The sequence below is a fragment of the Garra rufa genome, chromosome 1 (assembly GCF_049309525.1).
Source record: "Garra rufa chromosome 1, GarRuf1.0, whole genome shotgun sequence".
NCBI classification, from domain to species: Eukaryota; Metazoa; Chordata; class Actinopteri; order Cypriniformes; family Cyprinidae; genus Garra; species Garra rufa.
Genome location: NC_133361.1, coordinates 31939506 through 31966041, shown reverse-complemented (window position 1 = coordinate 31966041; position 26536 = coordinate 31939506). Strand labels below are relative to the sequence as shown.

Here is a 26536-nt window from a genome sequence, read left to right as displayed (position 1 = left end):
AAAAGATATTCACATTCTATTACACATCCAGTACCCTTCTAAAGGGCTGAAGCGAGAGAGGAGGCATTCGAATGAAAGGACAGGTCTTATATAAGCCCAAACACAACAAAACAATTTCACAACAGAGATTTGATTCCTGATTTTTTGCCATTTTCCTTTTTCTCCTTCTCCTTTTTTTTTTTTTTTTTTCGTATGGACACCTTTGTTGATATATATATAACACAACTGAAAAGCGTGTATTTGTATGACACGCACAAAACAGAATTTCAAATTTTCAAAGATATTTTTGTGGAACTGGCTGTGTACATTCATAAAAACCCTGGCAGGAAAATTCATACAAAAAGCACATTTATGAAAGCCTGGTAACAGAGCTTAGTTTTTTTTTTTTTCCTTCTCCTGCTGATCTTTTCAGGTTGCCTGTCAAGCTTTGACTTATTTTGAATCAAAAGACAATCTTTCAAAAGTCTGCCAATTATAGCCTCTCTTAAAGCGGTGTAAACACATTCATTATGCAGTGGCATCTCTGCTCTTCAGAGACACTATTCCCTACCTCAGATTCCTCACTGGATAAAACATGTAGCTCTGGTGTTGTTTGTAAAGTCATCAATCAATTTCAGTCATTTAATCAAAGTAAATGCATGTATTTACCAAGAAAAGTGCCCAAAATAAAGGTAATGTAGTAATAAAATGCTCATTACACCAACCTGATCTCATGATGAAAACATAACTGGGGAAACTTTTTGCAAGACGTGAAATACTTACGCAATGTATGTTTCGTGACATATTCAATCTAAAATGTCCACTGAGTGGTGCTTAAACAGTGCTCGATTTTCTCCCTAGAACAGATGTTGGTTTTGTATGCATCACCGCAGTTCTGACTTGAAATTTCTGTTGATTGTTGCTATAACTTTAATGCTCTGTGACATTTTAAAATAACATACCATCTGCACTACACCTTAATCTACCCGATAGTATGAACAAAAGCGAATGTGACGTAAAAACGCAATCGCAAGCATGCCGATTAAGCTTGTTTTTGGAATTGTTAACTTTCAGCTCTTTCATTGTGAGTCATGTTTTTCACAAGATTCTTACCCAAGGATTCCGCATCCTAAGTCCAATTCCTTGCCGGCTGAGCTACCGAGCAAGCTTGTTACGTTCGAAAAAGCAAAACATATATAGCTGTAATCATAACGATTATAAGTGCTCACTGTTTTACCGCCTCTTGTGTTCATTTCTGTTGGAAACTGCAGTGATATGTATGTATTGGTACGTATTTGCGAAAAATTCCCACAGGTATGTTTTCGTCATGAGGTAGCATTATACACTGCCATTCAAAATTTTGGGGTCAGTAATATATTTGGTCCAACTTTATATTAGATGCCCTTAACTACTATGTACCACTTGTCATCCAAGATGTTCATGTCTTTCTTTCTTCAGTCACAAAGTTTTTTGAGGAAAACATTTCATGATTTCTCTCCATATAGTGGACTTCTATAGTGCGAGTTTGAACTCTCAAAATGCAGTTTAAATGCAGCTTCAAAGGACTCCCAGCCAAGAATAAGGGTCTTATCTAGCAAAACGATTGGTCATTTTCTAAACAAATTGACAGTTTAAATACTTTTTAACCTTAAATGCTCATCTTGTCTAGCTCTGCGTGAACTATGTGTATTACGGTTCAAGACAGTTAGGGTACAACAAAAAACTCCTATCTCATTTTCTCCTCTAACTGCAAAATTGTCCTACATCACTGCAGAAGTATCGACCCAGTGTTTACAAAGTAAACATGCAAAGAAGATCAAATGCCCTTTACAAAAAAAGGTAAAACAGCAATGTGGGAGAAGAAAATGAATGAAGTTGGAGAAGAAAATGACACGGGAGTTTTTCGACTTACCCTCAACTGTCTTGAACCAGAATACACAGAGTTCACGCAGAACTAGATAAGATGAGCATTTGAGGTTAAAAATTATATCAATTGTCATTTATTTTAGAAAATGACCAATCGTTTTTTTAGAATAGACCATTCTTCCTCGGCTGGGATTGTTTAGAGCTTTTTGAAGCTGCCTTTAAACTGCATTTTGGAAGTTCAAACTGGCGGGCATCATTGAAGTCTACTTTATGGAGAGAAATCCTGAAATGACTGAAGAAAGAAAGACATGAACATCTGGGATGAGTAAATTATCTGTAAATTTTTGACCTACCCTTACCACCAAACCAGTCCTACCCGTATCCCACCTCATCAGCAGCAAAAGTGTTTTGCAATACAATATGAACCCAATTAGTAAATTGTGTTTATTTTTTAATACAAGTACATAGTAAGTTTAGGTTTAGGAAAGTTTAGGCCACCTAATATAAAGTGTGCCAATGTATTTTTTGAAAGAAATCTCTTATGCTCACCAAAGCTGCATTTAATTGATCAAAAATATAGTAAAACAGCTATATTTTGAAATATTACAACTTAAAATAACTGTTTTCTATTATAATATATTTCAAAATGTAATTTATTCTTGCGATGGCAAAGACATTTCTTATTATCATCAAAGTTGAAATCAGTTTATTATTTGTAATATTCTTTGATGGATAGAAAGTCAAAAAGAACAGCATTTTGTTTGAAATAGAAATCTTTTGTTACATTTTAGCACTTTTGTTTAATGTAATAGAATGAATTAATTAGATCAGTTTTAATTGTACTGACCCCAAACTTTACCTGTAGTAACATACGGGTTAGGAGGCATGAATTAAATGTGACACATTTATAAATGATTTATGCTAATAATTAAATGTTCAAACTGACAGCCTTATTTTTGCAAATTATTCAAGCAACTGCAGGAAGTTAATATAACATTGTCTCTCTCTTAGGATTTGTAATGTCGTCAAGGTTGCTAATTGTGAGTGTGTTCGGCGGAGCTGCATCAATACCATTCAACTGCTTGACAGACTGTGTTTATAGTATGTCTATTTAAAATAATTAGACAGAAGAAGCCTCTCAAAGCGGAGTCGATACATTTGCCGCTCCCCAGATAATCATCCAAAATGTCCAAATGAGAAGACTCTGAGATGGATTCTTCTCATCTGAAGAGAAAAGCGGCCTCGTACATAATTGACATAATTGTTTTGAAGAGGATTAGCATGGAAGTTAGCCGTTTGAGAAGAGGGCTCTAAAATGGGGGCTAAGTTGACCTCAGCGTGGCATGTAAACAAGTACTGCATCAACCGGTTCAAACCAGCACGCTTCCTGCCTCCGCTGATGAAAAGGAATAGATGAAAACACAGAGGCTGATAGAAGCGGCAACTGTTAGGTAACCTGAAAAAAAACTGAGAATGTGACAGAGAAACAAGGTCTCACCTCCCTGCAGCGTGTACTCAGTGACAGGCTGACTGAAGACGCCCAGGCCTGCCCCGGTGTACGCGGCCACCTGAATCTCATACTGGGTCCAGATGATGAGCTCTGTGATCAGGCAGTAGTTGATCTCGGGGCTGGTGATGTTCTTCTGCTGGTACTCTCCAGGGAGCCCGGCGAGCCGGTACCTGCATCAGGGCAATCGATGGCCAAACAGTGAGCGACAACGATTTTCTTCCAGGTCAGCGTGCCGTTAGAAGTCTCTCAGGCTGTATAATTATTAGGTACACACTAGCTCTCTTCCAGTGCAGAAATTGTGTAAAATATGCCACCGACGGGGAGAATGCTATTAAAACTGCATAAATATTCACAACACATTCATCGAGGAGGATAAGAGTGGTCAAACACTGCTAATGAAATGCATCCAAGCTCTTGCTATGTAAGAGAAATGAGTGTAATTTAACTGGTTGATCTTCTCTGTTGGGTGTAAAATAAGTATAATAAATCAAAATAAGATGATACAATTTTAGACTGGATACCCTGAAACAAAGCAAATACAAATATGATGTTTAACTGTGTTTGTCTTTGCTGGCTAAGCATAAACAACATATGCTACCCTTCAAAAGTTTACAACAATTATGATGCATCTTATGCTCACTAAGGCTGGATTTATTTGATTAAAATTACAGTAAAAACTGTATTTTTGTAAAGTGTTATTACAATTTAAATAACTGGTTTCTATTTGAATATATTTTTCAAACGTAAAGCTGAATTTTCAGTTTTTAGAAAATCCTTAGAAAGTCCTTAGAAAACATTCTTATATGTGACCCTAGACCACAAAACCAGTCCTAAGTAGCACAGATATATTTGTAGCAATAGCCAACAATACATTGTATGGGTCAAAATTACTGATTTTTCTTTTATGCCAAAAATCAGTAGGATATTAAGTAAAGATCATGCTCCATTCAAATATTGTCCTATCTTAAAGCCTTCAGCTTTCATATGATGTATAAATCTCAATTTCAAAAAATTGACCCTTATGACTGGTTTTGTGGTCCAGGGTCACATTGAATTGAATCAGTCAGAGGGATTACTGAATCAACATTTGACTTCAGCCATATTAGACTCAGAATTAAAGTGATTTGTGAAACTCAAATCAGTATCTTTTGAGAGGCCCAGACAAACAAACCCGACATAAGAACTAGTGAGGATGAAAGACTATCTGGGCCAAAGAGTTGTGCTTTAACACACCTCAATGACTGCAGTCAATGCTAACTTGCACATTTTGCACCTCTGTGAAAGGAAATAGCAACAACCAGCACGTAACAGTAGTCTATACTCATCAGGAAAACCAGAAAAGTTAAGGCTGCAGATATACAAACTGTAAACAAAGCCTCTTGAGCTTTGTCATTTTCTTGCTGATGGGCTCTGACGGCAATTCAATATGCTCAATCAGACAAAAAGGCTGTGTGAAACAAACTACAAAAACTAGGCTGACATTGGCCAGTGGTCAGCTTGGTGTAACAATTTGTAGTTAAAGACATATAGTGTTATGTTGGCCAAAAACTTGACTACAGCCTGACTAGATTAACTATCACATCGAGTCAAATGCTCTTTTTAAATCAGTTTGCTTGTAAATGTGCTTGGCTACAACAGTACTAAAACAGCAGGGAAAGTGACAGCACTAAGGTCAACTCCATTATCTAGATGGGATGACAAATGCAATCGGAATTGACATTGCTGGCCCCAAAATAAGCTTATCTTTTAAAATTAAAATACAAAACTAATGGTAACGCTTATAAGGTTCCATTTGTTAACATAAGACAACTACTGTACATTAATTAACACAAACTAACAATTAAAAAATTCTGGTAACACTTTAGAATAGGTAACACTTATTCACTATTAACTACAACTTTTCCCTCAGTAAATTTCTAATTTGCTGCTTATTAATAGTTTGTAAGGTAGTTGTTAAGTTTAGGTATTGGGTAGGATTAGGAATGTAGAATAAGGCATTAATTTGTGCTTAATTATTACTAATTAATGGCTAATATTCTAGTAATATGCATACTAATAAACAACTAGTTAAGAGACAAAATAAACTGTCACCAAAATTCTTCTAAAGCATTAATTAATCTTGGTTAAAAGGATAGTTCAATAAAAAAAATGAAAATTACCTATGATTTACCATGATAGGTATATATGACTTTCTTTTTTCAGACGAATACAGTCTGAGTTATATTTAAAAAAAAAGAAACATGGCTCTTTCAAGCTTCATAATGGCAGTGAATAGCTGTTGAGGCAAAATGAAGTGCGTCCATTCATCATAAAAAGTACTCCACATGACTCCAGGGGGTTATTAATGCTGCATTTTGTAAGAAAAATATCCATATTTAAAACTGCAAAACCTAACTGTCGTACGCCCATTCAAGTTCTAGCGGATAATGTAGGACGCAGGTGAATGCGAGATGAACGGAAGTGACAAACATGGAAGCACAGAGGACAGAGCAAAACAAAAATCAGTCACAAATTAGAAGTACAAAACGAGAATTTGTAAAGAAAAATGTCTTCGAATTTCGATATAAGCCAACGGCATCTGCTGGAACGTCACTCTCTCATTAAAAAGCTAGAGATGTTTTTTAAAGTTTTAAATATGGATATTTTTCTTACACAAATGCATTGAATTGCTTCAGCCTTTATTAACCCCCTGGAGCCATGTTGAGTACTTTTTCTGATGGATAGATGCACTTTATTGGACTTCAAAATCTCAACAGCCATTCACTTAAAGCTTGGAAGAGCCAGGACCTTTTTTAATTTAACTTTGATTGGATTTTTTTGGAAAGAAGAAAGTCATTAATCATATGTCAACTATCCCTTTAATGTTCATTGTAACACTTAATAATACATTACTAAAATCAAAAGTTGTATCTGTTAACTATTACTAACTAACATTAACTGAGATTAGTAAATACTGTAACAAATGTATTGCTCATTGATAGTTAATGTATTAACTAACTTTAAGCTATAAGACCTTATTGTTAAGTGTTACCAAATAATGTTTTTACAACGTTTTCCCAAATACTTTCACTGGTCACAGAACCAGATGGTCCCACACCAAAGTCACACTATACACTGCAAAAAAATCTTTTTCTGGATTTTTTGTCTTGTTTTCAGCCAAAATATGTAAAACTTCTTAAATCAAGAAGGATTTTCTAGAGAAGCAAAACATTTTGTCTTATTTTCAGAAAAAAATAAGTCAAAATCAAGTGAGTTTTAGATATTTTGGCTGGAAACAAGACAAAAAATCTAAGTAAGAAACGCATTTTTTTGCAGTGTATTGGTTGAGCAAGTGCTACTTTGTTGGATAGCTAAAACAATTTACATTTTCAGTTATAGCAGAAAAACAGTCTAAAATGACCATTGAGTGGGAAAAAATGACTCAATAGAGAATCTTGGACTGAAGCCACAGTTCTATGGAAGTACCCAGAGTTATATTTCGGCACATTTCATCAGTCAACTTCTGTCTGTGAAATTATTTGTGCATGTCTTACCTGAGGACGTAGCCTCTCAAGACTCCATTGAGCTGAGGCTCTGGAGGCGGCTGCCACTGCACCATAATGGACTGGTTGGTTCTGCCGCTGGCTACGATGTTCTTGGGTGGAGCGCTGGGCGGTTCCTCTCTCAGCATCAATCTGGGGAGAAAGCGTAAGAGCATTACTAGCACAGGTACACACTTGCGAGCCGTGTAAGTATAACCCTCTGGTCACAAGTCCATTTTCCAACCTGATGCACTGTGTCACATCCGCCTACTCCATCAAAAGCTCTCATGTGCATTCTTGAAAAAGTCTCTCTGTGTTTAAACAACCTCAATGCTTTGATTTTGGAGGTTGCTGCTTACGTGGCAACTGGCTTGGGCACATTCACAGCCATACAAGATTACGTTCGTTGGCTCAGCACTTTCAAGCTAAGCGCTTCATTGAAATTTCAAGCTTTCGAATTACAAATAGACCAAGCATTTTTAAAGATAAGAGCATCTCATGGTTTGTTGTATACTGTAGCGGGCCACAGTATGCTGTGCATGTCTGCTGAAGGATTTGTCCCCAGTGTGAGCGCTTTTTAACTCTGTGGTAAATACCTGTACCCTTTTCAAAGGAGGAATGCACTAAACAGCACTACTTCTGTTCAATCCTATGAGGACAGAACATTTTTTTCCCAGTTTCTGGAGTTTATATTTTAGTTTATTAAAGGGTCTCAATTCTCATTTGTTGACTGAGACTTTGTGAGGTTTTAAAAAATGCAAAGGCTCTGGGCAAACATCAAAGTGCAGACGGACCTCAACACATTTCTCTCTGAAAAATCTCTGAGTCGGGAAGAAAGACATTGGAAGTCCTGTTGATGTCGATGTATTGAAATCAAACACATGCATTCATATCGACACTATGTATTACTCTGAGTCTTTTATTCATGCTGGGACTGCCGTTCGCAACATGGGATAATGCTTTACAACATTTGCTTACAAAATACCCTGTTAGTCCCTCCTTACTAGATCTTTATACAACAGATTTGTAATGAAATACTAGACAATTTCTGTGGGAAATGCTAATGATTTTGTAGGCTCTGTGAACATTGGTAATGTCGAATATGTCATAATGGCCGGTCTCTAAAGGCTAGTTTTGCTAGCACACATAAATGATATTTGGTGAGCAATGCTCGGTTCATTCCACCTACAGAAGCGCATTTCCCTAATTAACAAAGTTTAAAAATGAATCAGTGTTGAATGCTTAATAATGCCCATAGATTCATCCTGCCCTTTGCGTTTCATGCTAATGGACAGTTAAATCTGCATTAAAGTTTAATAGGATCATTGGGTCCTTTCAGATTTATTGTCACAGTCTTCTTAAACCTCTGACCACACTTTGTTATTTCTTCCCAGAAGTCTATTTCATAATTAATGCCCTCTATAACCAATATCATGAGCTTTTCTCAGACAGTGCTCTGTAAATCTGCCTAATGATGGCCGTAAGGAAAGACTGCTCACTCGTCGCTGAAACAGAGCTTTTTTTTTTTTTCGCCATAGCCATGCGGTATTTACACATTTGTTTTACACACTTGCACTGTGCCACCAGCTATTAAACATCTGCTTCTGAACATAAACAGCACAAGGAAAGTGCCTAGCACTTTTCACAAATACAGTACACTTATGGTGCCCTATGACCTTTTTAAGGGCATTAGAGGCATTGTTTTGTTTTTCTGAGAACTAGACAAACCATTTTCTAACATAAAACTAAACCAGCATGAAATGCTGCTGGCAATTGTCTATGTTTCACACCACCTCCCTTAAAAGGGTCATTTTGGTTTGCTCCATTTAAGAGGTTTAAGAGAAAATAATATCTGAATTTATAAAAATTACCCTGTTCAAAAGTTTACGTACACTTTTATTCTTAATACTATGTTTTTTTTAGTAATAGTTGTTCATGTATCACTTGTTTGTCCTGAACAATTAAACTGCCAGCTGTTCTTTAGAAAAATCCTTCAGTTCCCACAAAGTCTTTGCTTTTTCAGCATTTCTTTATGTTTGAACCCTTTCCAACAATGACTGTATAATTTTGAGATCCATCTTTTCACACTGAGTGACTCATATGCAACTATTACAGAAGGTTCAAATGCTCACTGATTCTACAGTAGGAAACACAATGAAGTAAGAGCCAGGGGTGAAATCTTTTAGAATTTGAAGATCAGGGTAAATTTATTTTGTCTTCTCGAAAACATGTAAGTATCTTCTGTAGCAGGGGCAGTACTAAATGAAAACAATATGATATTTCACAAAAAAAGACAAATGTACATTTTATTCCAAAGTTTACACCCCTGGCCCCTAATGCATTGTTTTTAACAGTGAGTGTTTGAACCTTCTGTAATGAGTCCCTCAGTTGTCATCAGTGTGAAAAGATGGAACTCAAAATCATACAGTCAACATACAGTTGTTGGAAAGAGTTCAAATACACAAAAATGCTGAAAAACCAAAGAATTTGTGGGAACTGAAAGATTTTTTAGAAGAACAGGAGGCAGTTTAACTGTTTAGGACATTTTAAATCAGATAAATCTTATGTAATTTTGAAGCTTATTTAATATTTACATCAGTAGTTTAGATTTTCACTTTCACTGACCATTTGTTGAATAAACAAGATTGTGACTTTTTTAGAGTTACAAAAATGCATACAAAATAATGGTGCTAACAGGGTCCAACCGGATGACCTGTAAGTCAATAATCGGTATGATACATGAGATCAATTAATTATTAATGAGCTCAGTAGCAACAAAAATCATATGTTGCACTTTTCTAGTTTGTGATTGAATGGAATAATCACACATTTTGCCAAGCTCTGCCAAAAAAAGTGGCAGATAAATAGGAGTTGGTGTGGGAAGGTGATGGCTCATTATGAGAGAGCTGCACTTCTGTGTTTCTGTGAGCTTGTCAACTCTACTCCCTCTGCTTAATAAGCCCAAAATGGACAGATGTCTGTCACAGCGAGGAGGCATGCATGGAGGAGAAGACTGATGGGGCCCTTCAAGCTCCCCTTTCTGTTTTAACTCTGTCCCTCAGGAAGCAGCTTTGCTCTAAAGAGTGTCAACAGCCCTCCATATCCACCTTTTTCTTAGCGTAAGAGGGAGCATGGCCATTTGTAAATGTTATAGGTTTAGCTTATGTTCTCATCCGCGTCCAGCTATTTTAGCTTTACAGAATGGCTTATTTTGCAGCTTGATAATGAAAATTGGTCTGCATCATATTATTTCAATGTATTATCTTAATTATGTAGCCTGGGTTTCCCCATCCTGCCTTGCGCAGCGCGATTTTATTCACGCTGCTAGTCAGTCTGGAAACCATGGACCTAATTTTCACCTAAGATAGGGAACCAATCACAGAACGGGGAGGGAGCAGCAAGACGATGACGTATTCTATGCGACTCACCGAAGCAGTTTGTTACTATGGATCCAGCATGGCAGCAGACGCGAAGTTATCTTTCGTGTCTACACCGGACGCGAGCGGTGTGACCAGTCGCGACAAATGACATTAGAACCTATTATGCTGTCTACACTGAATGCGGCGCGACGCGGCCCGACAGTAATCTGCTGCCGCGTTCTATTTATGACGTGCTCACACAAAGTTTAAATGATTTGCAACGGTCGCCTTGTCGCGTCCAGTGTAGACAGACTTTAGCTGTTGCGGCGCGGCAACTGTCGCGTCCGGTGTAGACACGGTGTATAGTGTTCTAAGTAGTTTAGAACGCAAGTTTATTTTGAAAAAAGAGCAACTTTTGGCGTTCGCTCTACATACGTCATCCGGTATAATTGAAACGATTGGCTATGAGCTACGCACAGGCGCATTTGATAGACATTCGTATCGCCCAATAAACGGCTCTGGGCATTCGTAAACCACGCCTCAAATACGAGAAAATGAACATGTGGTTCCCAGACCACGAATCATGACGAAGTCATAACGTGGTCTGGCGATAGCCAGGCTATTAATTATGAGCACTTTTGTTTGTAGTGCAAACAGTTTTACTGTTTACTGCACGTTGTAATTCTTTTTGTTATTTCCCTAGAGTGGCTAATGAAACGGAAGTTTTTGCTTTCTTTTATCTTAAAGGTTGTATCAGCGATTTCAAGATTGAAACATAAAGTGTCACTTTCAGCTGACCTTTCTTCACGATCCGCTCGCTGCCTGCCCCATAAATTGTCTGTAAAAAAATGCGTCTCTGTGGTCAGCCTAGGGTCCGAGATATGCCAAAAAAACAATCGGTGCTACCAACCATTCCACAGCAAAACAAACAGTGTTCCAACCAATCAGCGTCAGGGGTTTGGTGTTGTGGACTTTCGCTCTGCCTCCCTCACATCCCTGCACCAGTCACCCTGACGGTGATTGGTTGGAACACTGTTTGTTTTGCTGTGGAATGGTTGGTAGCACCGATTGATTTTTTGGCATATCTCGGACCCTAGGCTGACCACAGAGACGCGTTTTTTTTACAGACAATTTATGGGGCAGGCAGCGAGCGGATCGTTTAGAAAGGTCAGCTGAAAGTGACACTTTATGTTTCAGCCTAGAATCGCTGATACAACCTTTAATGCATATGTGACCCTGGACCATAAAACCAGTCTTTAGCATGGGTATATTTGTAGCAAGAGCCAAAAATACATTGTAAGGGTCAAAATTATTGATTTTTCTTTAATGCCAAAAATTATTATGGTAATAAGTAAAGATATATGTTCCATGAAAATATTTTATTCCTACCGTAAATATATCAAAACTTGATTTTCAATTAGTGATATTCATTGCTAAGAACTTCATTTAGACAACAGATTCCAGATTTTTAAATAGTTGTATCTTGGCCAAATAGTGTCCCATCCTAATAAACCATACATCAATGAAAATCTTATTTAGCTTTTCGGTTATATGTAAAAATCTCAATTTCGAAATATTGACCGTTATGACTGATTTTGTGGTCCAGGGTCACATATTGTATCTGAATTTTTTTTTTTTTTTCTTTATGAGTTAATCAGCAAGAGACTTCATGGAACTTCTTCTGTCTGCCTGACATCAACATGCTAATGACACAGATGTGCAGCACAAACAACCAAAGCTCAGTTAATACAGGTACTTAACTGAAACATCTGTGAGCAATGAGCATTCCATTCAAATTCAATTACATTTGCAGTTTAAATTTGAAAGTATAATGGAAAATTGGAAACAACTATATGCAGCCTTTTTTTAACATACAGAGTAATGTAAGCAGTCATGAAATCAGATTCTCGCTTTCAAAAAATATAGATTAATGATATTACAAATATCTATAAATATAACAAATTAAGATATTTATCACCTTGACAGCAATGCAATTGACATGTTTAAGACCCAGAAAGGTAGTAAGGACATTATTAAAATAGTCCATGTAACATCAGAGGCTCAACCGCAATGTTATGAAGCTACAAGAATATTTGTTATGTGCAAAGAATCTACCGTTTTTATCAGTTTCTTCTCTTCCGTGTCAGTCTTCGGCAAGCATTCACGATAGTACCAAGACACATTGGTTGAACCATTAACGATGTCCTTACTAACTTTCTGGGCCTTGAATGTGGTTGTTGTGTTGTTCTCTATGCAGAGTCAGACAGCTCTCAGATTTCATCAAACATATCTTAATTTGTGTTCCGAAGATGAACGAAGGTCTTACGGGTTTGGAATGAAATGAGGGTAATTAATGACAGAATTTTCATTTTTGGCTGAATCTGTAAACTTCTCTTCATAGGAATTCATGCAAAAGCTAGAAAAAAAAAAAGAAAGAAACGGCAACAACAAGCAGTCCTGATCAAACTACTCATGGTGATATGATAGCAAAACGGCAGGTTATGAATTGCTTTTAGCTTCCTGCACTTGAATATAATTTACCAAATAAAGCCCTTAAATGTGTAATGTGAGCACGTCTGAAACAGTTATGCATTAATTGAGGTTAAACAAGAGTTAAGAACCTACAGTAGGTCTTTAAAGTATAATGTGTTCTCTCATCAGATTGTGCTCCACATTAACCTAGACGACACAAATATTTTTCAAAGACAAACTAACAAATATTACATTTATAGAGTGGGCTCAAAAGTCAAAAAGTTCAATATACACTTTGCCTGGAGAGGCATAGCAACACGATAGCACTATTTTGGAAGAGCAGGTGGTGAGAAAAGCCAGAAATCAGCGGTGGGATGTGAGAATGGATGTGAAGTCTGCAGAGAGATGATATTATTGCTCTACGTACCCGACTGACTCACGCTGATTGCACAGTTTCCTTTAAATCGGTTGCTCATTAACAGCTCTTTGCATTTACTAGAACGCTTTCATTATTCACACGAGTGTAAAAGGAACGTCTTTTTCCATTGCAAAGGCAGATGCATAGTTACCTTGATCGTTCTATTGAAATGGAAAAGTCTTTTCAACTTTTTCTTGCTCTCACCCACCTGTTTACTATAGCTAATTCAGCATTGAGGAAGAGGTTGAAGCAGCTGTATATCTCTGAAAAGCCGTCTTCAACACTTAACGATTAATTTTAAAGTGAGACATTGCTGCTGCGGGTGAGAGACGACACCACCTTCTTTTCACCTGGAACAGAAATGGCATGTTTTGCCACGTCAAGAGCAGATAAAACTCTGAGGAGCTGCTGGGAAAGAGGTGTCTACCGCCCACAGCGGCAGGCCTGCGAAAGCAAGATGCTAGGGGGTCTGATTAGAGCGAGAGGTGAGAGCAGAGGCCTGCCACTCACGACCTGAGAAAGAAAACCTACGGTGTTGTGATTTCAGCCGCAGCAGGACACACTGAGAACTGTGGGTGGAGGATCAGTGACAGAACACACACTTAAACAATGACAAACCTGATGGGCGGCAGCAGACCGTGGTGTGATGGCACATAATAAGCCTGTTACTGACCAAGCTTGAGTGTGAAAAACTGAATGGTGCAATGATGGGCGGACAACATGAGAATAAGCAGCTGCTGACAACCATGGCTTCCTACCTGTTGGTTTCGGTGCTGTATTGTCCCTTGCCCACTTGATTGACCGCGCAGACCCTGAACTGGTACGAACGAGCCGGAGTGAGGCCCTTCACCATGGCTCCGGTCACAGTGGGGTCCACATCAGGCAAATACACTCTCCAGGGAGAATCTGGCATACAAAGAAGAGCAGAACATTTCTAACTATTTAAAACAGGGGTCCCCAAACTAAGGCCCGGGGGCCGAATGCGGCCCGCCCCCACATTTGGACCGGCCCTCTGAACAATGCGAGAGACATATTTTGAAAATTGCCAGCTTCTTTGGCAATGAATGTTTGTGGCTTACCCTCCTTGTGAAAGGTGTCAATGATTGTCTTCTGGACAACTGTCAGATCAGCAGTCTTCCCCTAGTAAATTTTTGAAGGCTCAGGAAACCTTTGCAGTTGTTTTAAGTTGATAATCTGATTTGGCATGTCACCATATTCTAATTTGTTGAGATGGTGAATTGGTGGGTTTTTGTTAAATGTAAGCCAAATCATCACAATTAAAAGAACCAAAGACTTAATAAATACAGGTAAAATCATAATAAAATAATAATAATACTAGTAGTCAGTCCGGCCCATGGAATTTTCTTTTATAAACGGAAAAGAAAATTATGTGGCCCTCTCAGAAAAAAGTTTGGGGACCCCTGATTTAAAACATACAGTGAGAGAAACAATTATTTGATCCCCTGCTGATTTTTTTTTACATTTGCCCACTGACAAAGAAATGATCAGTCTATAATTTTAATGGTAGGTTTATTTGAACAGTGAGAGACAGAATAATAACAAAAAAAAAAAAAAAAATCCAGAAAAACACATTTCCAAAAAGTTATAAATTCATTTGCAAAACATGACTTAGCACTTGGTGGCAAAACCCTTGTTGGCAATTACAGAGGTCAGACATTTCTTGGAGTTGACCACCAGTTTTGCACCCATCTCAGGAAGGATTTTGTCCCACTCCTCTTTGCAGACCCTTTTTGGCAACTCAAACCTTCAGCTCCCTCTACAGATTTTCGAGATTGGCTAGGCCACTCCAGGACCTTAATAGGCTTCTTCTTGAACCAATACTTTGTTGCCTTGGCTGTGTGTTTTGGGTCATTGTCATGCTGGAATACCAATCCCTGACTGAGGGAAGGAGGTTATCACCCAAGATTTGACGGTACATGGCCCTGTCTATCGTCCCTTTGATGCGGTGCAGTTGTCCTGTCCCCTTAGCAGAAAAACACCCCCAAAACATATTGTTTCCACCTCCATGTTTAATGGTGGGGATGGTGTTCTTGGGGTCATAGGCAGCATTCTTCCTCCTCCAAACTTGGTGAGTTGAGTTAATGCCAAAGAGAACGATTTTGGTCTCATCTGACCACAACACTTTCACCTAGCTCTCCTCTGAATCATTCAGATGTTCATTTGCAAACTTCAGATGGGCCTGTACATGTGCTTTCTTGAGCTGGGGGACCTTGCGGGCACTGCAGGATTTGAGTCCTTCACGGCGTAGTGTGTCACCAATTGCTTTGTTGGTGACTATGGTCCCAGCTGCCTTGAGATCATCGACAAGATCCTCCCGTGTAGTACTGGGCTGATTCCTCACAGTTCTCATGATCATTGAAACTCCACAAGGTGAGATCTTGCATGGAGCCCTAGACAGAGGGAGATTGACAGTTGTTTCTTCCATTTGCGAATAATTGCCCCAACTGATAATCTCACCTTCTCACCAAGCTGCTTGGGGATGGTCTTGTAGCCCATTCCAGCCTTGTGTAGGTCTACAATCTTGTCTGACTGATTGCTTCTGTGGAAAGGTGTCTTTTATACAGGTAACAAACTGAGATTAGAAGCACTCCTTTTAAGAGAGTGCTCCTAATCTCAGCTCCTTACCTGTTAAAAAAACACCTGGGAGCCAGAAATCTTGCTGATTGATAGGGGATCAAATACTTATTTCACTCATTAAAATCCAAATCAATTTATTACTTTTTTGAAGTGCATTTTTCTGTATTGTTTTGTTGTTATTCTGTCTCTCACCATTTAAATAAACCTACCATTAAAATTATAGACTGATTATTTCTTTGTCAGTGGGCCAACGTAAAAAAATAAACAGTGGATCAAATAATTTTCCCCTCACTGTATACCAACACACCAAGCCTTGCACACCAAGACTGCATTTATTTGATCAAAAATACAGTATAAACAGTAAAACTGTTAGTAAGTGTTTTTGAATACATTTTAAAATGTAATTTATTTGTGTGATGTCAAAGCTGAATTTTCAGCATCATTACTCGTCTTTAGTGTCAAATGATCCTTTAGAAATCATTCTAAGATGCTGATTTGCTGCTCAAATATTTCTTATAATCACTTTTGAAAACAGTTGTGCTGATTAATATTTTTGAGCAAATTGTGATGCATACTTTTTTCAAGGCTTTTTTTCATAGGCCTTTTTCATGATTAAGGCCCCTTTAACTAAAGTTCTGTTAAGCGTAATCACTTCTCGAAATGTTATTAATGAAAGTAATTATACAGTGGTACCAAACCCTGTTTTCTGTCTTTTAAAGACATGGTGGCATAGATAAAATTACACCATTTGCATAATCAAGCATAATCACATGATACTTGTCAAGATATTTTTTTACTCAAATTAGTCATCCACTCATAATTACATAACATGCTTGAGTCTGGACTCCTCACAGCATTCAAGCTGGCCATTATTACTTAATAGCACTTAATGACCAGCCCATGTAGCTTCAGAAATTATATAACAGACTCCAATGAGATGAAATTTAGATCAAAGATATTACAACAATCCTTTCATGAATAAATATCTCTTGATTCTCAAGATAAGTACGACTCATTGCTTTCTGTGTCAGATCATTCTAATGAGGAAGAAAATTACAGAGTGCACCTGAAATTATAGGGTTTTTGAGAACAAAAAAAAAAAAATTAGTTTAGGAGAGAGAGCAGGTTTTTCTCCCTTTCTCTGAAAGGTGTTTCTAATGGGACTTCCCGGCCATATCACACCCTGCACCAGTAATCTTCACTTCCACTCCAACACATTCCTCACTGTCCTCTTCCAGCCCTACAAGATCAATCTACTTGGGTGTTTTTTTTTCTGGTTCTGTAATACCACAGACATTTACACCACTGGGTGACAGTAGCTGAGATCAACTCATACATGTAGCATTCACTGTAGATACATTGGTATGGACTGGCTGAACATTCAGATGCATTGTGGGTAGCTGTGAATGAGGCACAGAGATCAGTAGATTCTTTAACACTGCCGAGTTCGGCTCTATTACCAAGTGGAATTCACTTAAAATACTGAGCCAATGGTTATACAGTGATCCCAAAAAGTATTTGGACACCTTATTCAGCTATATCGCTTTTCCGAGCCACTTTTGGCTCAAGCGTCTTTTGATTAAAGTGGTGGGAATGTGATTTTTACTGGATGTAAGAAGCTGAATTCAGACTACCATACTTGCATTCTACTCTCATACTATTTCTGCCATTTACAGTGCATCAGTGGGGCTCCAGATAGGAAAAATCCCATTCATTTTCTCAGTAGGAGACCTGATTTTAAAAAACAACTTAAAATAAACCTCTAAAGATGGACCTACTGTGACCTACAAGGTTGTTAACTGACAGTATATGATTTTGTTATGTTTTAAACAATATTGTTTAAAGGTCAACCGAAGTGCCTTGAAACATGCAGCGTTATTCTGTGATGAAGTAGTAGCATTTCATGTATATCATCTCAGGCCAGATCCGTTGAGCTCAGTCAAGCCCACTGATATAATAGATTATACAGATCAGTGGTCAAGCCGCATTTGATAGCTTATGACATCCACAGTCTAATAGATCCCCCCTTCAGATTCAACATGAAACTGTTACTAAAGTAAAACTGTGATCATAATCATGCTGAGGATGTGTAGTATTAAAAGTGTGTAATATATTGGTGAATAGAATTGCTGTTATCTGTTCTAGTCATCAGCGCTGTTTCTAATACCGAGTTTCTCGTCCATATCGTGAAAAAATATACCATTCTGTGTAGAATTCAAATGGGTCTGATAAATTTTGCAGTCTGTGTCATTTCGTGCATATGTCCTCCTCTGTGCTATTGTGTATTGTGACTGGAGCAAATGTGTGTGCGTTGTGGCGTTCGCGTAACACAGTGTCTAACCAGACTTCATTTGCACCAATCGAAAGCATATTTACACTTACTGAATCGTTCCCTATCCCCTATATAGTGCACTAAATGCCATTCAAAACACAGAAATTACTAATTATGTGACAGATTGCAGCCACAGCTTCAGTGTCTATTTATAGTGTAGGGGCGGGACACTTCGGATTGTAGAGAGCATTTGATTGGACAGAAAGTTTGATGAGAAGCTGAAGTGCAGGGTGATGTCATCAAACCGTTAATCTGTATTGGCGGAAGTTAGAGACTGTTGCTGCGTCCCAATTCGCATACTATCCGTCCTAAATAGTATTTGAAAATAGAATTAGTATGTCCCAAATCGTAGTATGTTTAAAAACGTATTCCAAAGATTCCCGGATGGTCTACTACTTAACTTCGGAATTCGAAGTGCGGATCAATGCACACTCTAACGGCTAAAATTGCCCACAACACATTGTGTGGCGAACAAGGATTCGGTTAGAACTACAAACACGCATAAAAAGTGTTAAAAAACTTCAAACATGGCGGATATGCGGGACCAACGGGCAGGTAGCGAAAGGGGTTTGAGTGATAAATAATCAATGTGTAACCTGATAAAAAATATTTTTTAAATGTTATCCATGTTATATTTCATGTGCAGCAACATTATGAACTTTTATAATGATAGGTTTGGTCATTAACGTTCAAATGCATAATATGCAAACACAAGAGCAGAGTTCTCGGCATGAAAGACTCCTGAAAGAACGTGCCTCTTCATTTCTCTCTAATATGGTAGGAAATTAAATTAAACGAAATGTAGATAATGTTAACTGTGATGATTGACAGGGCAGTTTAAACAGTGACAGGATTCAGGTAACTAAGCAACAGAGCGTCCGTTAAAGAAGCAGTTATGACGAAGTAGTATGTCCCAAAGCTTGTCTACTATTCTGCTACAGTACATACTCAAAAGTATGTACTTTGTCTTCACAAAAAGAGTACATACTTATAGGGCATAGTATAAGTAGGCGAATTGGGACGCAGCATGTATGTTTTGAATGCTTATTTCTAATAAATGCAAATTTTGTCGTTGTTTTGGAGCACACTAGATTATAGATAATCTTAAGGCTAACATATTTATACTGAAAGCCAAAAAACTTTCATTTTGATTTCATGGGACATTAACAACAGAATTTCAGTTGAAAAACTACATTAACAATGATTCTGCAGCGAAACCGCCATCAATCAGAGATTTTGCAATACATATATAATATACTGTTTCCATATATCATCATATTGAAATAAAATTCAAGATTTATATCTGATATAATCATCATTCAGAATGTTTCTTGGAATTATAGTTATTTCCCTCATTAAAGCTCCAACGTTTGCAACATAGTCTCATTGGAAATACGTGCCTCCATATACATTTCTACAAAATTGAAAAAAAAATGTACCTATATGTACAATCACTGCAGTTTCCAGTTGAAATTAACACTAGAGGCAGTAAAACTCAGACAATGTGTGATTTCCAGGTACAGAGTTTTGATTAATAAAGCCTAATTTTCCCACAATTACTTGCAGAATATTATGTTATGAATTCAAATCTATTTTAACATCCTGCGCAAATTTGTTCAAACTTTTGAACATTGTCGTCACATATACAGCTTTGTATGCATGAGTTTTCTAACTGCTGAAAAAGTGGGTTCTGTTCCCAATTCAACCTCAGTTCCCCTTCAAATTCACACAGGTGTCCTAGAAAAATGTAGATCATCACAACTGCTTGACAACCAGAAAGTGTTAAAAAATGCAAAACCTAACAAGCCCATTTTGTGATAATTGTTATATCTTTCTTTACAATAAATACCACTTGGTTTATCTTACTGTTCTCTGAGAGCTCCACCACATAATGCAGCAGGGGGCTGTTTCCATCGAAGGGTCTCATCCAGGACAGGTCCACGCTCCGGCTGTTGTTGGCGTTTAGGCTTGCCTGAAGGTTTCGAGGTGAGTGTGGCAGCTCTCTGAGGACAGAAAACAGCAAATAATCAAAATAAGTGTAGGGCTGTTTCACACTTTTCACACAAGAGCTCCATTTGTAATCCATCTGGTTTTAGCTATACAAAAGCAGCTCGTTTTGTGGCCTAATATTGCAAATCAGTGTTGTCTTACCATATTATTTTAATGCATTTTCTTAATTACGAACACAATGATTTGTAGTGCAAGTAGTTTTACTATTTACTGCACTTCGTTATTCTTCTCGTTATTTCCCTGCGGTGGCTTATGAACCATAAGTCTAACACATTACTAGAAAACAGCTTACTTCCACATTGAAAAATAAGGTGGATAGACTTCTGAAAGTGATGTCATTTTGGGGTTGCTACATTTATTTTTTAAGAACTACTGTGTATATGATGAAATGCTGTATACATTTTAGCCAGATGGAAATCAAACACACAGTATTACAGAATCGCTACAAGGCATTCATTGTGGTTTAGGTCTGTTGATGATCCTCTATGGGACCATCCCTCCCGGTAGGCCTCCTCGGGCCATTTTCAGATCATCTCATATATTCACTCCAACTGCCGGCACAGATTTTAAATTCAGCCTAAATTTCACAGCCAGTCGAAGGCAAGCATCCATTTGTGTTTGTCTTGATTTTCTTCTTCACACTAGCTTTTTTTTATTTTATTGATTACTTTATTAATCATTTCTGGGGAGGATAGGTTTCCTGCTGAGACTAGGCACCGAGCACCAACAGTTGCGCTTGGAAAGTTTGTTTTCTCCTCTAAATTAAATCCGTGGAGAGAACCAGCAATGCTTAAGATTTCATCACGTTCTTTCTGACTAAAAAGGAAGATTATGCCGTTTCTACGGGTGTAAAAAAATTATACTTGTTAACAAGATGATGATAACAAAATGTTAAATGTTAAATGAATAAGAATACAATTTTTACAGATTAAAGGAACACTCCACTTTTTTTGGAAATAGGCTAATTCTCCAACTCCTCCCGAGTTAGTAAGTTGAGTTTTACCGTTTTGAAATCCATTCAGCCGTTCTCCTGTTCTGGAGATATCACTTTTAGCATAGCTTAGCATAGATCATTGAATCCTATTAGACCAATAGCATCGCATTCAAAAATGATTTAAATTAATTTAAAACTTGACTCTTCTGTAGTTATATCGTGTACTAAGACCGGTGGAAATGCAAAGCTTCGATTTTCTAGGCTGATAAGATTAGGAACTACACCCATTCCGGCGTAATAGTCAAGGAAGTTTGCTGCCGTAATAAGGCTGAAGCAGGAGCAGTATTACCACGCAGCACATGTGCAAATGCTAAACTAGCTGGGAACTCATTTCTGATAATACTCCGCCTGCTTCGGCCATATTACGGCAGCAAACTTCCTTGACTATTACGCCGGAATGGAAGTGTAGTTCCTAAACTTATCAGCCTAGAAACTCGCAGCTTTGCATTTCCACCGGTCTTAGTACACGATATAACTACAGAAGAGTCGAGTTTTAAATACAACAAATATGGAAACTCGTTGGTCATTTTTGAACGCGATGCTATTGGTCTAATAGGATTTAATGATCTATGCTAAGCTATGCTAAAAGTGATATCGCCAGAACAGGAGAACGGCTGAATGGATTTCAAAATGGTAAAACCCAACTTATTAACTCGGGGGGAGTTGGAGAATGAGCCTATTTCCAAAAAAAGTGGAGTGTTCCTTTAAACATAGAAATATCAGATTATACTGGCAACAAAATAATAAAAAAAAAACTCAGAAAAAATGCTTTTGTTCAGATTGTTGGATCATCAGTGTTTATTTCTACTGCCGTGGGCTGTGATCACTGAAGGTGGAAAAAGATAACGGATGGGTGACTTCAGCCACTGGGGAAAGTCCTCCTGACAACATGCCTGATTCCACACAACCATCTGATACCACCACGGCATCTTCTCCAGTTTAATGAGGAGCCAGAAAACCCACAAACAGATAATGAGTCTTAGTTCCACACAACATTAGCCTCATGAAATCTGCATAAAGTACACACACCCGCTGGTTACTGCCGTCTTCCAGCGGTTTATTTCTGGAGAGCTTCTGAGGGGATTTTATTCCCTCATCATATTGTGATACAGAGTCATAAGCAAAGGCTTTAGGTGTTAAAATGTTTACGCTGCCAAGATTTTGCTTTTATTTCGGGTTTAAGGATTCGACTGGCAGACACGGATCAGAAATAGAGTTTCAAATAGCCGGGATGAAGAAATCTACCCACTCACAGATTGGTCAAAAGGTCAAAAGCTTTTTAGGAGATGGTCAGGATATTTTTTTCTGGGTGGAGAGTTAAAAAAATCACTCATAAATACTAGCAAAGTAGCTGCTTTAAAAACTAGGATTTGAATGTCAGGGATTAAAGGCGAAGACCAGAGAAAAAACTTTTTTGATTTAATAAATGCTTTTAAGAGTTACAATTAGCGGGCCATTGATGAATATGAAAATTGTGTATAAGCAGTTGGAATCCAGATGGAAAGGTTGCGTTGAAAAAGGTTACTGAGGAAAGGTCAGTCTACACGCTCCTGCTGAGAGCAGCAATCCACTTAGATAGAGTATGCAGATGCTGAAGGATGAGCAAACAGAATGTGGAAGAAAGCTAAAGAAAAGAAAACATACCATATAATCAAAGCACAGTGTTTTAGAGAGCTTTCTGTAACTAACACATTGGCTGTATCCGAAATCACCCCCTATACCTTCAAATAGTGCACTATTTGAGGGGACGGCCATTTTAAGTGGTGTTCAAACCATAGTGGACGTTACCGAGTGCACTCATTCAATCCCACAATACACCGCAAAAACTAGTATACAACCGATGTACTCCTGATGGCTAGATATAACCCATAATGCACTGTGAGAGTCGTCTTGCCAAAAGATGGCGCCTGCAGCTGAATCATCCGTTCGTTCATTTTACAAGGCGCTCATCCACGGCATAATACAGCGTACAACACAGGTACAAATTCGATGTAAATTGATCATTAAATTTGTTTAACTAGGGTTTAAACGTAATTTCCGTGACAGAGTTCAAGATAAATCCTTTAATCTTACTACTGGAGCTGCCCATTTCAAATGATTGTTAAACAGTAAACAAATTATGCAAAAGCGGCAGTCCTTCAGGTGCACTTAGTGTCCGAATTCACTCACTCATTTTCATTCACTCCTTCAAGTGGACTGTATGAGTAGACTAATGTAGGGAATAGTGAATAGGGTATAGGGGCGATTTCGGATACAGCCATTGACAAATCATACAGTGGCACACTAAATTACATTCACACATAAATGTGAGTAGTGTTGCCCATGCAAAACTCATGCCTCAATGCTAAAACTTTGTTGTTGTTTGTCACAGCATTGCTATGCACTTGCTAAGGTGTTCTGAATTACTTTTAGTGTATTTTGAAGCGGCATGCACAATTTTAAGTCAAATACACCCAATGAAAACTCTCTTTTTCCATTTATCAGATACTGCATAATCATGATTCCAATATACATAACAAATATGTGACCCTGGACCACAAAACCAGTGTTAAGTAGCATGGGTATATTTGTAGCTATAGCCAAAAATACAAAATTATAGATTTTTTTAATGCCAAAAATCATTAGGATATTAAGTAAAATAAAAAGATATTTTGTACATTTCCTATCACAAATTGATTAGTAATACGCATTCATGACTTTAAAAGTGGATTTTCTTAATATTTAGACTTTTTTTGCACCCTCAGATTCCAGATTTTTTAAATAGTTGTATCTCGGCCAAATTTGTCATATCCTAACAAACCATACATCAATGGAAAGCTTATTTATTATTTATTTCACTGTTGTTGTGCTAAACAAATTATCATAATCATAACATACTGGATTGTATTCCATTGGTTCACTCATATTACTATGAATAGGAGACACATATGGCAGAACAAGCCTTACCTTCCAAATAAAAGTTCCAACTTGAAGTATGTACATTTAAAGGGGGTCATTAAATGCAATTCTTTAAAATTATTTTATAATGTTATAACATGTTAGTGTTTTTCATCAAAAATGGTCAAACACTAATTAAAAATGATTCTGTGATAAAGTAAATACTACAGAAAAACAAACGTAATTTCTGCATGAAAATTCAGCCAATAAACAAAAAAGTAAATTCTATATTAGTAATCAATTTGAGTTTACATAAACTAAAGCATAAATATCAGTATTTTAAAATAAATTAAAACCTACTTAGCTTTTCTGATTCTGGTCTTCCCATCATATACTGTGGGATGAATAATTAATAAGGTTGATTTTTTTGCTTTGTTTACATTGTTTTATCATTGCTTCTTTTGTTAGGTTTGGTAACTTGTGAATTTGTTACATTTCGATTTCATTTTCTATTCAAAATGTCAAATTCATACTCAAAAACAATCCACAAAATGTTACTGTCACTGCCATTGTGTATTGTGTACCAAGTATTCAAGTCTCTGCGTTCGGCTGAGTAATGCATTACGAATTATGTAGCTTTGGTTTCTACATTATATTTATAGTATTATTTACTTTAAAGTCATATTTCAATGCTATATTGAGTAAAATCAAAGTATTGCCAAGTAAGAAAAAAATCCTCTTTTTTCTGGCCAAGCTAGTTCTTAGTAAGTAGATTTACTCAATAATAAATCCATGTGTTAGTGCAAACAGTTACAAAGTTTTTTAAGTAAATCCTACAAGTTATTTTTATAATAACCTGAAGGCTCCCATTGGAACCCATTTTGTAAAAATCACATACAAAAGTCATCTACATGTAGGTCACAAGGCATAAGGGTGGTTAAATGATTTAGAATTAAGGAGATGAAAAAAATTTTTTTGGGTGGAGTATCTCTTTAAGTCTCTTTTTGTCTATTTTTAACCCTCTGGGGTTCTTCGGTCACTTTTGACCGGAATTTTTTAAATAAAAAATTTTTAAAAATCGTAGCTTCATCGGAATGGTATGAAATCTGGTGACTTTTATGGTACTTGGTATATGAACACACAAAAAAATTGGGGACAGGATTGGAAAAGTCTAAGTGGTCGTAAAAAAAATAGTCACACTCGGGGTCTTCGGGTCAAAATGACCGGCCATAGGAAATGAATGGGAAATTGGCAAAAATATGAAAATACAGAGTTTTTTTGTGCATACAATCTACAAATCAGCCACAATCCAGAAAAAAAGCACACAACTGTGAAGGGGTGACTCTCTAAAACATCAAGAGTGCAAAACACTACAATACACTCACACACACACACACTTATACACACAAAAACACACGCACACACAAATGAATGTGTGTCATTTCAAAAGCTAATTTTGGGAAATGTGTGAAATAGAGGCAATCAATGTAAGAAATAAAGCACACAGCAATGAAAGCATGAGACTGTAAGCCATCAGAGTTCCAAAATAGACACACAGACACACACACACACACACACACACACACACACACACACACACACACACACACACACACACAGGGAAATATGAGATTGGTGAGACTGTAACAGAGGAATGTGAGACTATGAATCAAATAAAAGGGAGACATTGGATCCAAAATCCAAAAGTCACACACCATGTCACACACACACACACACACACACACACACACACACGGAAAAAAGATTTCAAAACAAGCATCATTTGCTCAAAGTGCTATATGGAGACACTCTGTTGTGATTTGTCACAACCTGATCTGTAATCACAATTAGTATGTAAATAATATGTAATTATAGTTAGAATGATATTTAAAACAAACTTTTTTTTCCTCTATTTTTTTATTTACTATTTGACAATTGTTATACTTTTCTGTTATTTTAGATTTATGTTCATAATTGCTGTTGCCTTTTGAATAAGAGTTACTGTTCATTGAATATGTAAAAAAAGAATGCACATAAAATGTAAATAGGGTTAGGATGATATTTAAAATATTTTTATTTCTCTATTTTCCATTTAATGTTTGATAATTATACTTTTGCTGTTATTTTGTTGTCCATGCTGTTGCTGTTCATAATTCCTGTGCTAAATAAGAGTTATTGTTTATTGAATTTTACAAAAAATTATTTAAATCAAAATGTTCATTATAAAAAGGTTACAAAATAAAAAAAAATGGTATGACTGAAAGAACGGCATTTTTATTCAGTTAGAATTAAAACAATGGGTAACAAAATGCTTTCCATTGTTTCTCTTTCTAATGCAATGTTCTGGTTTGACTGTATTATAAAGTAAAACTGGCACTTCAAATTACCAGTTAAACCAATCAAACAAACAAAAAACTTGGCAAATAATAAAAAAATAGTCTTTGATAATCTAATTTTATATAATAAAATCCACAACCTGAAAAGGCATTGGCAAATATGTGCAAAAACAACTAGAATTCACAAATCCTTCTATAGAGAGCATTACATCCATCTAGTGGTTAAAATAGGATATTGCCTGGTAATTATGCTCACTACGCCAC

At 37.1% G+C, this 26536-nt stretch overlaps 1 protein-coding gene across 2 annotated transcripts in view; it reads right to left on the bottom strand.

Annotated features, from left to right (window-relative positions):
* The window catches only part of sdk1a (sidekick cell adhesion molecule 1a), a 452163-nt gene that overhangs the window by 106282 nt on the left and 319345 nt on the right, over positions 1-26536 (bottom strand). For both annotated transcript variants that reach the window (XM_073838832.1, XM_073838837.1), the window contains exons 14-17: positions 19922-20058; positions 13884-14031; positions 6889-7029; positions 3344-3525 (exon numbers count right to left, since the gene is read on the bottom strand). In XM_073838832.1, coding sequence (XP_073694933.1) covers positions 3344-3525; positions 6889-7029; positions 13884-14031; positions 19922-20058 — 608 coding nt within the window. The remainder of the gene's footprint in view (positions 1-3343; positions 3526-6888; positions 7030-13883; positions 14032-19921; positions 20059-26536) is intronic.